The following is a 14,166-nucleotide window of genomic DNA, read 5'->3' on the forward strand; positions in this document are numbered from 1 at the left end:
TTGTAGTTGCACGGTTATTATTGCTCATTCCATAATAACAAGAGAATTTCTGTTAGCGTATTTATTTAAGCAGTTAATAAAAGTTCATAAATTTAATAAAGAAAAATATCTATCATTTTTTATGATGAAATTATAGCTTTTTTTATACCACTGAGGTGGTAAACAAGCATACGGCCTACCTGATGGTAAGTGGTTACCGTAGCCTATGAACACCTGCAATACCAGAGGAATTACGCGTGCGTTGCCGACCCTGAAGAAACCTGTTTACCCCCGTTTTGAAGAACTCCATGCTGTAGTCTCTTGGGAAAAACTCGGCAGTTGAGTTGGTCAGTAGATGTGATCACTAAGGTTCACTTTGATACTAATAATTTTATTAGAGTCGCATCAATAAAGGCATTATACGAGTACCTTTATCTATTCAATAATATATATACATTAAAAAATTTAATATACAATGGCGGTCTTATCCCATAAAGAGATCTCTTAGTCAACTTTTGAGAAGCTGTAAGAAAATTGTATAGAATGTATTATTTAATACAGAAAAATCACATATCTACATACTAATTTAAAAGTTCAGAGAACTCCTAAGTTAGTGAGCGTGGTAAGCCGCTCGCTTATAATTTACTGTATAACATAAATAAATTTATCATAGATGCACAGATAAGGTACTCAATATATAATAATAATATATTTTATATATAATATATCTCAAAGGCATCATTCAAAACTTCCACTAGCGCCATCTAGGTGTAATTGTGACACTTGCTGATTTTGTGATTCGGCCAATGGGATCCGACTACTGCGTGAGTTGAGGGCACCACTGTCACCACTATCCACACTGTAATGTCACTATGCCTTGTTAATATGTAATGTACTATCGCTTTTGGGCCGATACATGGCGATCAACGGATCAAGCACACAATTTTCAGCTTCGATACTTTTTTTAGTATCGTTGTTCAGATGGTGAAATATTAATGTGAATTATTCTCCAAGCACACTTGAGATAACTGCTAATGCCTATGTGAAGTGATGTTTTCCTGCCGTGATCAACTAAGCTTTGGTGACCAATCACGTCAACTGAGCTGGTGGCAGCTTGCAGCAATTCCTGTACATCGAAGAAGGAGCCCTAGTCTGGACTCAGGTTAACTCAGGTTAGTGGCAGTTATATATATACTGAAAGTACTAAATAGAGATGACCAAAATCTCTATTTAGTGCTATATATTTAGTACTATATATTCAGTTAATTTTGATGTAGTCATTAGCCCAACACACTTTAACTTTAGTAATTCTTACAATTGTCATTATTCCTAAATCTCAAAATAATATATGGCTACGATTATCTGTCGCAATGAAACAATTATAGGCAGCCAAGCTTCGCCCTCCTGGGCGGAGCTTGGCTGTGCTTCTGCACAGAAGGTTTCTGTGATCTTCACAGGCTTTACAAAGCGACCGCGATGTTCTGTTGGTTTTTGAACGTTGAGTAGCCACAACTACATGTTCCAAGTTTATGTAAGCAGTGGGTTACAACAGTAAGAAAATTTAATTAAAATTAAGGGAATAGGGTACAAAGAAATTCAGTAAGAAATTATATCAAGGAAAATTGAGAGAGAGACTTTATACAAATTTATGCTGCCTGAGAATCGGTCATGTTAGATTTAAAGAGCATTTGCATAAAATGAAAATAAATTGCTCTCCTACGTATACCTTGTTCGGCTAATGAAGTACGGGTTTTCAATAATTTCTTTTTTTACCTCTTAATATTTTGCATTGCAGCGCTTGATACTTTTAACAAATTCAGTAATGAATATTTACAAAAGTTTGTAATCTCGCGCTCCACCCTCAGTTTGTTAAAAAAAAAAAAAAAAAAAACATATAAGTTTATTTCTAAGAACAAGGAATTACATAGGAGTGATAAAATTATCAGTTCATAGCAGGCTAATGTACAGAAAATGTTATACGACAGTATAACCCTACCAAATTCAGATATAACTTGTTTGCATACTTTCTACATAAACTGTGTTGAATATATAATCTAGTAATGTAAAAATTGTTATTGACAAATAATTGACATATCAAACATTTCTATACACTACCCTGCTATGAATTGAGAAAAATAGCAACTGATGGTATATCTTTCGTTCTCTTTTTACTAATTATATTTGCATAAGAAGAAAGAAAGCAATCATATGATTCACATTTTTATCATTTCATCTATATAATTCCTTGTTCTTAGGCCCATATACGGGAATGTAATTTCAACGTTCTAAGAAGACTGAGAAAACTAAAAAAAAATAATACCAGAAATTAACTAAAAACAAAGGCTGTATAGGTCCAGTCATTTTGCCTTTTTTATTGACGGGGAAAACAAAGATTTGGGAATTGAATAGATGGAACATATAATCCATGTAGTGTATTGCTAATTGTATTTATAACATTACCAATGCGTTACAGAGGGATAGACATATAAAACTGTATCTGTTTTTTTAATAGTCCGTAGAAGTCATATTTTTCAAAATATATTCAACTTGGTTTTATTGGCTGTACAACCGTACTAAATTCAAATACTTGTTCTTAGGAAAATACAGAATCAAAATCGAATACAATCTAAAATCTTTGCATATAATACTATTTATTATTCTTTGTATAGTTTCTGTAATCTGTAGTTCAACTCACAGAACCACAGATTAGCTAGTTTATGTATGTGTAAATACTTAATACCGCCGTCATCAAAAACATTTGAAATGATAATGTCTAATATTTAATTAATAAACCTCTTTTTAAGTAAAAAAAAATTTAAAACAAGAATTTGCAAATTTTTCTTCAAAAATAGGAATTGTGTTGAAGTGTCAGAACGATTTATTGCAAAAATTTTTATACCTGTAACCTAAAATGTTACTCCTGGGAGATGTTTTTCCTAATTTTACAGCAAGTACTACGGAGGGAGAAATAGTCTTTCATGATTGGTTAGGAGACTCGTAAGCGTATTTTTATTCGTGTTTAATGTTATATTTTGTATAATATATGCAATATTTTACTATACTGATATACTTGATTCTTTCTTACAATTATAACGTTCTAAATATATTCACGCCAGGTTTTATACTGAAACTGGTGCTAATGCCTCGTAGTTTAGTATTCTCCTTCACATCTTGTAATATATACAATAGCCAGTTTATCTTTTTAATAAGTAGTATAAACCATTTAACCATCTATGTTAAGGGAACTTATGAATCATTTAGGTGTATATTTTTCATTAAATTATTGTATACAATTTACACCTGTGTGAAACTAGGTGTTGTTAGGTGGTTAGTTATTAATAATATGTAATTATTTATATAGTTATTAATAATATCTTTAACTTGAAACACATGTTCTTTTTCTATTGCTCAATCTTTTGAGATCTTTTATAAGTACATCTATGTGTGGAAGTGAAATTATTTTAATAAAAAGAATATATTTACTTACAGATGGGGTATCCTGTTCTCCCATCCCTCTGATTTTACACCTGTATGTACAACAGAGCTTGCTCGAGTAATGAATTTATTACCGGAGTTCAAAAAGCGCAATGTAAAAGTTATTGGCTTATCATGTGACTCTATATCTTCTCATACAGAATGGTGCAAGGATATCAAATGTTATGGAGGTATTGTACTTGTTTGTTTTAGATTATTGTATTTTAAAATTTTTACAGAACGCTTGCAAAATTTCACTACTAAATATGAATAGAGGATGAATTATTTTCTTAGTTGCCTCTTATGACATTAATGGGAAAGGAAGGAGTGACCCATTCTATGCTGCAATCACAGCAATTTTTTTCTATAGTGGCCATGGATTATGAAGGCGTTTTCAAACACAGTTTTTGGCTATGCTCAAAATTCTGCTTGGTACTTTAGAAATATGAAAATATATTTTACATTATTTAACTGTTTAATTAAACTTTTTGGAAGAAGCCTATGTTTAGCAGAGGATAGAAGAGAAGGCTGATATGAAGATGATGATTGTTTAATCCGATATATAGTGTAATATTAATAGAATAAAGGAAAATATTCAGACATGGTATGGTGTAAAAATTGTATTTCAGGTTACAATGAAGAATATAAGTTTCCATATCCAATTATTGCTGACAATGACCGTGCACTTGCAAGAAAGTTAGAGATGATGGATATGGATGAGTTGGATCCAGCTGGAATACCACTAACGGCTCGTGCTGTTTTCATTGTGGATCCCAACAAGAAATTTCGCCTGTCTTTTTTATATCCTGCTACTACTGGAAGAAACTTTGAGTAAGTATTATTACCCTTGTATTCAAAAGACTAAAACCTCCTATAAACTTATTTTGTCACTTTTTCAAATTAGGAATTTACCACAAAAAAAGACTAAACTCATCAGTATCTTAAATAGATTTATGAGATGACTTATGTAGATTATGCAAATAAAAAAAAAAAAAAAACAAAGTGGAGTCTATATAGAATACAGATAGTGGTAACAACATTATACAGTGGTAAAACTGATTGTTGTATTAAAAATGGTTAGTAAAATCTGGAGGTATCAAGTATTATAAATCTGTATTATGATGTGATGTAATGTATTATAATTTTGTACTTGTATTATCAGTGTCTAATTGGTTTGAATATTTTTATTAATTTAAGAGGTCATATTCAGAAGCTATGCCTGCCAGTATTGTAACAAAAAATGTATTGACACAATAGACAGTTACTTCACATCTTGGTATAAATATTTTTTCTATTTATTACTATAGTATAGGGTATTGTGGTGATAACTATTGGATTTTTAATATATCACTCGTTATGAACCAATGTTATATTATGAAGGACAGAGCTAGTCCTCAGCAATGACTAATGATGATATTTAATCTATAGGTGTTAACTTATGGGTGTTAGAGTTAACTTCATTATTTATAACGATTTTACCCTTTTTATGCTATTTTGATTTTCAATATAAATATAATTCTTAGGTACTTAATATAATATAGTTTATATATCATGTAAATTTGTTGTATAACACAGAATACTATGAATACTAAAATAGATCTATTCTTGTTTTTAATTTTTATAATAAAACATTTTTAATTAGTGAGATTATATTATTTCTATTAAATTTGTTTTAATTTTCTTTTTTTTCAGTGAGATATTGCGTGTACTGGATTCTTTGCAACTGACTGATAAAGCCAAGGTCGCTACCCCCGTAGATTGGAAGGTTAGGTTTTATGTTTATTTTAATTTTGTTAATATTAGTTCCTGGGCCTAGGTTTCTCTTATAAAGGGAGGATTTTGGCCTTTTCTACGTTATTATTACTTTTCCGAACCAAGCTATTCTATTCAATTAGGATAGGACAGTTTATCCTAAACAAAGACAATCAAGAGATTGCTACAATTGATTGATGATAATGAAACATGAATATATTTCACTCTAGCTTTAGTGCTGATTTACACGGAGTCAATTATGGGCTTCAAATTAATAAATGGCAATACTGACAACTATGCAGTTACTGACTTCATATAAATAGTAGAAGATAAATCTGGTTCCAAAATTTGTTTCAAAAAAATTGCGTATAATGTTTGCATAATTATAATTTTTACATTGTATCCAATCTATAATTTCCTCTTATTTAAAGAAATTATCACGATGATCACATTAATATGGTAATTAACCAGACAGTATAGTGTGTATGATTGTTACTCCGCTTATTAACAATTCCTCCCCACAAATTATCATTTTTAAATTTGTTAACAATTTATTTTTTTATGTTATCAATACAATACATAAGTTTAAAACATCTCTGCAGAAAATTATTTAATTCATAATCATCAAACTTTTTAATGCTATATTACTTTCAGATGGGAGATGACTGTATGGTGCTGCCGACTTTACCTGAAGACCAGGTGACCAAAGTTTTCCCACAAGGGGTCACAGTGGTACCCCTTCCCTCGGGCAAGAATTACCTGAAGAAGACTTCCTGCCCAAAGATATAAAATTTTTATATGATGATACTATGATATGATTTTGATATAATAATACTGTTATAAATTGTACCGCATGTACCTTATTTCATTGTATTTTTTTAAAATAAACAAGTTAATTTTAATTTGTAGTGTTTTTCATATTCCTATGTCTTTGTGTGGTCTATTTAGTAAATAATGCAAGAAAATTATAAATAGTTACTGTTTACAGACTCCAATCTAAGGATGTTCTAATGAGGCCAATGCTGAGCAGTAAAATAAATTATCTGATATTAATTCGTTACAGTAATTAGTCTGTTAGTCCTGGCATAGAATATTCCTTTTAGAATAGAATAGAATAAATATTTATTGTGAGCTGTACATTACAATTTTTCATAAGATGTTATTAACGTCTTAAAGGAAAACACAGCCTACCCATATATCAGGCATATATGACAATACAATTAATTAAATATTATCTGCGGGTGTCCTAAGTGGCGACTAAAGGAATGTAATGGTAGAGGTATGGGCAGCTTTATCCAAGTAGTTGCCAAATGTGACAACTACTTGTAAAACCCCTTATGGGGAAGACTTATATTCAGCAGTGGACAGTTAACGGTTGAAATGATGAAATTATATTATTATACTGTTCTCACCTATGGACAGAAGCGAGCAGCACAGTACGAACTCCTTCCGTTAGTCCGCATTCAAAGTCAAAAAACTTCCAGCAGCAGTATTTCCGAATCGATACAACATAACTTTCAAGAAAAGAGAATATTCCTTTTTAAAAGGCCGGCAGCACACCTACAATGCCGCTGGTGTTGTGGGTGATCATGGACGGCGGCAGTTACTTACCATCAGGTGAGCCCCATTCCAGTTTGCCCCGTGCGTTGTAAAAAAAAAGTAGTTAATTTGATATTTTTAATGTAATTACTGCCCCTTGTGTTGTAAAAAAAATAATTTTATTACAAAGGGCGGCTAATACAAGTTTTTAGCAGAGCTGCAAAATAGCTATATTAGACAGCTATCTTTTATATTCCTTTATCTATATATATAAAAATTAATGCCACTTTTCGTTGTAATTTTATAACTCAAGAACTCACCTAATCAAACCAAATGTTTAGGCTTTGTTCGGACTATTTAGTAGATGGTTTATGTGAAGTTTGCACAAAATCAGTCGAGCGGTTCTTCATTTATTACATTTTTTGTAACAAATGAATTTAATAAATGGCGGATAATTCTGTTAATAGGGGTTTTTGTGTCAAATTCAAACTTTTTTAAGATGGGGATTGTGCTGTCAAATTGAAACTTATTCAGTGTTGACAATACAAGCATGTTGTTATGTCATTCATGCGATCATTTTATTTTGAACGTGATTCAATTAAAGCAAATTGTCAGCGATAATTATTGCTTTGTGTTTATATTTTTAAACATATTGTTCAAATCGGCCATTCCATTCAATAGATATTACGAATTTAATAATTTATAGAAATAGATAAAATAATGCTGTCGCGTTGTACATGTTATTCGTACCTATTTTAGTGGTGCGGAAGAGGGGCAGGTGGGGGCGGGCACTTCTATGAAATAGGTAACTAGGTAGGTACAGATAAAAATGTAAAATGTTGTAAAAATGTCCACCCGTGCGAAGCCGGGACGGGCCGCTAGTCTTTTATAAGTACCACACAGAGGAGCGAAACTGTACAAAAGTCGTTTACTTGAACATTTCTGTCCCATTCGTGTTTCTACCGTGAAGCAGTTGTGTTTGCATAGCTATTTCGGTTTGAAGGGTGCTATAGGGCAGTGAATTTACAGGGTACAGAGGAATGACACCTGAGTCCTCAGGAATGGCAACGCATGGGGAGTACCACGGGGGTGCTTGCCATTCTAAGTTGTATAAAAAAACACACACATACACGCTATTGCTTAGTCTCTAAGATAGCTTTTGTTACGAGGAACCAATTAACAAAAGTCTGAAGACAACTCTGAATATTCAGATCTGAGTCAGTTCAGAAAAGTTTGTTTCCTAAATTCTCTATTAATAATAATAACTATCATAATTTCGAATCTTTTTATTGAAATTATTTAAAAATATGTATGACAAAAGTTATTTACTATTGAGATTACAAATAATGCAAAGGATAGCTTAGTAGCATTTCGCCGAGTCCTTTTTAATGAGATATGGCCATGAAACCTAAATACCAACTTAAACCCTTAGACTCGGTGCAATGTCGAGCTATGAGAATTGTCAATGATCCCAAGCTTACAAGCGGTATCGAACCTTCAAGTCTTAGGAGAGATTTTGCCTCACTCTGCGTGTTCTACCGCTTGTACAACGGATTGTACTTAGAGGAATTGTTCAATATGATGCCCACGGCCACTTTCTAATATCATACGGCTCGCTATCAACAGAGAGTTCACCCTTATATCCTACAGCCTAAATGGTCGCGTACAACGCGGTTTCAGATATATTTTCTCCCACGAACACTCAGGTTATGGAATGAGCTCCCTGTCGAAGTTTTCCCAAGTTTTCTTCAGGGTCGGCAACCCGCGCGCCCCTGGTATTGCAGGCGTTCATAGGCTACGATAACTATTTATCATCCGGTGGGCCGTATGCTTGTTTGCCAAGCCAGTGGTGTAAAAAATAGTTCGATTCTCAATATCAATTTAAATGCAACCTAAAAAGTTTAAATTATTTATGATGCTCCGTAAGTTTTGTTATTATTCTTGAGAGTAAAATTCAATGGGCTTTTAACATACAAAACCTTGTGGCTAAACTGAATTCCGGGTCTTTTGTTGTAGATTGGTAAACAAGGTTAGACTATGTGGTTACTGTTATTGATACTACTGCAGTTTTTTCATTTTCATATTATTATTAAGTATTTAGATTTTAAAGGTATTAGTGTATTTAGGATTATTTATTTGAAATGGTTCTCTCCCCCCGCTCCTCTCCCCACCTCTAAATACTCTTATGTTTATTATTCTCTGTTTTATGTATTTATTTTTAGTTGTAGTCGATTATTAGCTGGAGACATCGTTAATCAAATAGTTCATTAATCTATAGTCTATGGAGGTTTAGATTGGATATGAAAAATTAATAAAAGAAGGGTTATAGTTATAGTTTATAATAATGATTTATTTAAACTTAACTTATTCTTTACTAGAAATTTTATCAAAGTTAAGATTTATAGTGAAGTAAATTGATGGGCCGAGGTGAAAAGTGCGTAACAGTTTTTTTAGTAGGTACTTACTCATGAAATTTACAGTATGTGGGTTACCACATACTGTAAACTATTTTACTATACAAATATTAAATGATAATACATAATATTATAAAGAGAAAGAATTTGATTGTTTGTAATGGATAAATTAAAAAACGAACAATCAGCGAAAATTCAACAACGAATTATCAGCAAGTAACATTATTTTTGAAAATTCTATGTACTCATGCGAACGTGGTTCATTAGTTTAGTGATCATTAGTTTAGTTTTATTAGTTTCTAAATTAAAATATATATTTTTAAATTTAAATACACTATTTTACTTTAAAATTGAGTTCATATTTCGACTGTGAATAAAATTATTCAATTTTATCTATGTTACTCTTTATATCTTAGCGTAGATAAGATCTCCATTATATGAAACAATAGATACCTATTGGTTTTTAAATATTCTTTAGATATTAAAAATATTTATCAGAGGAAGATTTAGTATAATAATTAAATATTGTGTAACCAGCAGATTGTAAACCAGTTATTTTGATGTAAATACTAAACTATTGAACCGATTTCTATAAAATTTCTATTGTACTAAGCTATAAGAATATCCAGTCAGATAAAGAATTTTCCAAATCGGTTTAAAACTGATACAGTTATTAGGTAACAAATATAAAAAAATGCTACTAAATTGAGAACCTTCTTCTTAAAGAAGTCGGTTGAAAATCATCTGCATGGTTATCTAACTCATTCATGTATTTTTTGTAAATCAGCTATTCTTATATAGCTGTCTTTCGGTTTGAAGGTTGAGATTGAAATATAAAATTACAAGGTCGGGAGGCATAACATCATAGTTTTCCGGCATAGCGGTTTTTTATAGAACTACGGTGGGAAACAAGCATATGTCCCGTCTGATGGTAAATGGAATTACTGTAGCCTATGAACGCATGGAGGTAACGCAGGTGTTGACAATCCGGTTTAGGGTAAGAAGGTGACATCGGAATCAAAATATATTCTGTAAAATCAATAGTGCTATTCATGTTTGTTGCCAATGTTAACTGCATTTGATGATTTTCAATAAAATATTTGCCAATTTTTTTCAATTTTCAATTATTTTGCCATATACTCGTATTCCCTTGAAATGTTTGTTATGAAATAATTAAAAAAATCCTAAGCACAAATTTATTGTGGGTCAGCCACAGTTTAGCTTTAAAACTATATAAAACCTGTCAACCTACTAGTCTCTATGATATCAATTTTCATTCTTGAGTTTGCTATAGCAAACAATCCAATTGTCTAGCTGCATAAGTTATATAGTTTACCCTGGTGTCTGTCTATAATTCAGCTTAGATTTGACGAGAGCAAAGGACGTCTTTCTGAGTAATCACGCCGGCAACATGTTGCCACTATGCTGTGCTGCGGCGACTCGCGGACTGCAGTGAAAGCCCACACTTTCATCGTAGTGGGGCGAGCACCCGCCACTGGCACAACAAAAGTGAACGTCACTCAGAGCGCATACTACGCTGAGAGTTAGCCGTTCGCTATCGTGACAGTACGTTTTAAAGCGTGTCTGCCGCGGCTCGTGCGTACCGTGCTTTCGTGATGTCTAGGTGGTGGATAGTGGTGCTGCTAGCGACCGGAGCGGCGGCGGCCGGCGGCCGCTTGCCCCGAACTTCGCCGCCGGCACCGCCGCCTGCGCCCTCCCCGGCGCCCAGGCTGCCGCAAAGGAATCTCACCCTATCGTCACGATCTTCTGTCAGAAACAGGTTAGTGCTATATTACTTGCTTGATTTTCTAAAAAAAAAATGTTTTTAATGATCCATACCTTTATATTTTCATTAACTATTTTTCGCTGACAATAAATCCTTGAGAATCATTATTAATAGATATAAGTATAAATATTAATATGTTTTTCTAAAACGGTGCATTTAATATTTCACTAATTAGGTATGCATATCGGACTCGAGCTGTATAGGTATAATTATATAAATTGGTATAATTATAAAAATAAAAATTCAAAATAAGTTACTGCTATCAAATATAATGACAATAAATACTTAATAACTTTAATAAGAAAACGGAGGCATAACTCCTCTTCCTATTGTACCGAAGATTAGTGGATAATGATTATCGGTCAACCACTGTCGGTTTTCTGCTTGAAAGCTAACGTTAACAAGCGGCACCGATGTCTCAATCTTATTTTCCTTAGATTAAGAACTTTTAAGCTTTCCACCCACTTGTGACAGATGTAAAACTGTGTTAGTGTTTGTATGATTCATATGAATAATCTAGCTGTGACTTATTTAAATAAGCTCTCACATGCTTTTATGTGTAACTTGTCAAGTACAGCGAGTATTCAGTGACTGTAATGAAATGTTTAAATGTCCGTTAATGTTGTGCCCCAGTTAATAGTTTATAAATAAATATTATTTCAGTTTACATATAATTTAAGCAATACACCACAACTATTTCAACATCTTTTTGTTTCTATGTTTAATATATAATGTCAATACATTGGTGTAAATAAAGTAACTAGGTAGAAATAGTAATAGTAGTAGTAGTAGAAATTTGGAGCCTAAAAATGGTAATGAATAACTAATTTGGAAATTATTGTATGTAAAGGCTATCGGAACGGGCCATTTGTAACCTTCGTGGTGTAGCAGATTAACATATTGCCTCATCTCTTATTAGTTGCAGGTTCAATCTCCGCACAATACAAATATTTGCACTATTGAGTACCTATATATATGTTTAAATTTGGTTTGAAGTTTTCTTAGTATACGAAACTTAATGGTGTAGGGGTTTAACACATTGTCTTACTTTCCAATGATTGTGGGTTTAATTCCCACATAATATTTGTATTCATTTGCTTATGTCTATATTGATCGGGGTGGTTTCTATGTATGTGCCTACGTATATTACATAAAAATATTATTATTATATTGTTTATTTAAGTGTTCTTATCAGTTATCTAGTAAAATAAATTTTATAGATGGCGTTGGTGGTATGCTCTAGAGCTGTTTTATTATACCTATTTTGTGAAATAAGAATTGTACCTAAGTCGAATCATAAATAGCAGTAATTTTGTATAAACACCGATGAAAGTGTACTTATGTTAATGTTATGCCCTTAATTCGAGATTAATACTAAACTATTTTGGGTATACGAAATGAATAATTTTATGATTCGTAAAATCCAGTACTATGTATAACAAGGGTGATGCTAGCGGTGTCCAGGCGTGGTACGTAGACTCTAGATGGACGCAGAACTCACCCGACCATGACAAAATATGTATAAACGTCTTATGAAATAGTTATTTTAACCCCTTTCTTCATAAAATACATGTCTAAATATCTAAGAGATACCATTTCAGATATAGTGCGTGTCAATCTAACTTAATGTGCTCCACATTTTTAAAAAGAAATTCAACCATTTGTATTTCATTATGTATGTTGTGTGTGGGAAAAGTATTATTTTGATTGTCGCGTCCATTAATAGATAAGATGTTGGTATATAGAAAATGAAAGTTGTTAGTCGTGATGTCTATGTTATAATTTTGCGATTCACAAAGGCGTATTGCTCTTTTATTTGTAGGTTTTGTATTGTTTATTTGATAGATACGTTGCAATTGCGGGCGGTTTGTTGCTCGTTGCGGTAAATAGCCAACCATTACTTGAAAGATTTATTTTAATATGTTGAGGTTTAGTGAAATTTGGATAATAATAGAGTATTATTAATAAATTGATAAAATGCCACTATTTTGAAACCTATTTTCAGTATATATATTATTCCGTTATTATGTTGATGATTTTTCAACCTATTAATAATTTAAGATTTTTATATGCAAGGTTACGTATTAAAATATTTTGGAATAATGAAGTAGTTAAATTAATTTGATATTTTTAATGTAATTACTTAAGTTTTGTGTTTTTTTTTTTGTAAATTGCTATATTAATTAAATGATTGAGTTTATACGTCGATATAAGTATGGACATACATAAGTATATCAACTTATATAATATTAATAAAACTGCCTATACGTACCTATACATATACGTAAACTTTGGATAGTCCAAGAAGAAAGTCCACAGATTATTAGGTGGATTATTTCGGGGATTTTTATAAAAATAAACCGCTATACTATCCGCCGATAATACTATCTGCTTCCTTTCTTACGGTATCTTTTTTTTACTGTAACGTTTATTATTTATTTTTATAAAAATAATGTAAAAGGATCAAGTATATGTTTTGGGATCAAAAAATACTTAAATATATTGTTGTGGGGATTCTAAATTATAATGGGATAAACACGATGTCATAATAAGGAATAAATTAATATTTATAGAATTTCTACTGTAGACATTATTAGTTACTTATTTAAATATTTTTTATTGTTTTATAAGTAATTGTTGTTTATAAATAACATAAAAGGATAAATAATTTATAAACAACTGTTTATAAGTAATTTAACCACATTATGGCTCGAAAATAACCGTAATGTTCACTTATATAATGCTATATTTTTGTTGATTTGGAATTACCGCATCACTAAAAATGAGATTAATTTTTTTTTAATCATTCGATACAAGCGTATGATTTATTATAAAAAAAGAGTACATTATACATTGTTTCAATAGACATATTGTGTAACTATTCTACAATACTTTTAACTTTTGTGACATCGGTTACTAGTGAAATAAAACATACCAGATCAGCGTCAATAATATTATTGATTGGCTTAAATGTTTGTTTTTTACTTCTTCGTTCTTTAAAATGTCAATTTTACTTATTCTTTGTGTAATTTATTTCTTATGGCTGTATTTTCAGGTTATTATGTATAATGTATTTTCAATTTTGATCATTTACTTATACTGACCATTATAAATACTTATCTTTATTTACAAATGTAAATATTTTTCAATATTATTAAAATCGTCTAAACATTTAATAATTAAATGAAATTGAATAGCTTTTAATTTGTACGTAAATCACAC

The 14,166-nt window shown here is 31.4% G+C and overlaps 2 protein-coding genes across 5 annotated transcripts in view; both read left to right on the forward strand.

Moving 5' to 3' along the window:
• Window positions 1-559: 559 nt before the first annotated feature.
• Window positions 560-6,107, forward strand: LOC113518028 (peroxiredoxin-6-like). Of its 4 annotated transcripts, none has more exons than XM_052896626.1 (5): window positions 560-1,151; window positions 3,469-3,644; window positions 4,083-4,284; window positions 5,146-5,218; window positions 5,860-6,107. In XM_052896626.1, exons 2-5 carry the CDS (start codon window positions 3,536-3,538, stop codon window positions 5,992-5,994), a joined length of 519 nt encoding a protein of 172 aa, XP_052752586.1. In that variant the 5' UTR covers window positions 560-1,151; window positions 3,469-3,535; the 3' UTR covers window positions 5,995-6,107. The 4 variants fall into 4 exon arrangements, with proteins under 4 accessions (XP_052752586.1, XP_026758582.2, XP_052752585.1 ...); XM_026902781.3 differs by lacking the exon at window positions 560-1,151 and adding an exon at window positions 2,682-2,976; XM_052896625.1 differs by lacking the exon at window positions 560-1,151 and adding an exon at window positions 2,682-2,964.
• Window positions 6,108-10,690: 4,583 nt separating this feature from the next.
• LOC113516676 (fibrinogen alpha chain) overlaps window positions 10,691-14,166 on the forward strand; it is a 116,541-nt gene continuing 113,065 nt past the window's right edge. The window contains exon 1 of the mRNA XM_026901136.3: window positions 10,691-10,938. Within this exon, the coding sequence (XP_026756937.3) occupies window positions 10,775-10,938 (164 nt within the window). The 5' untranslated portion in view covers window positions 10,691-10,774. The remainder of the gene's footprint in view (window positions 10,939-14,166) is intronic.

Source organism: Galleria mellonella, unplaced genomic scaffold, assembly GCF_026898425.1.
Source record: "Galleria mellonella isolate WM207_F2 unplaced genomic scaffold, CSIRO_AGI_GalMel_v1 utg33, whole genome shotgun sequence".
Classification (NCBI taxonomy): Eukaryota; Metazoa; Arthropoda; class Insecta; order Lepidoptera; family Pyralidae; genus Galleria; species Galleria mellonella.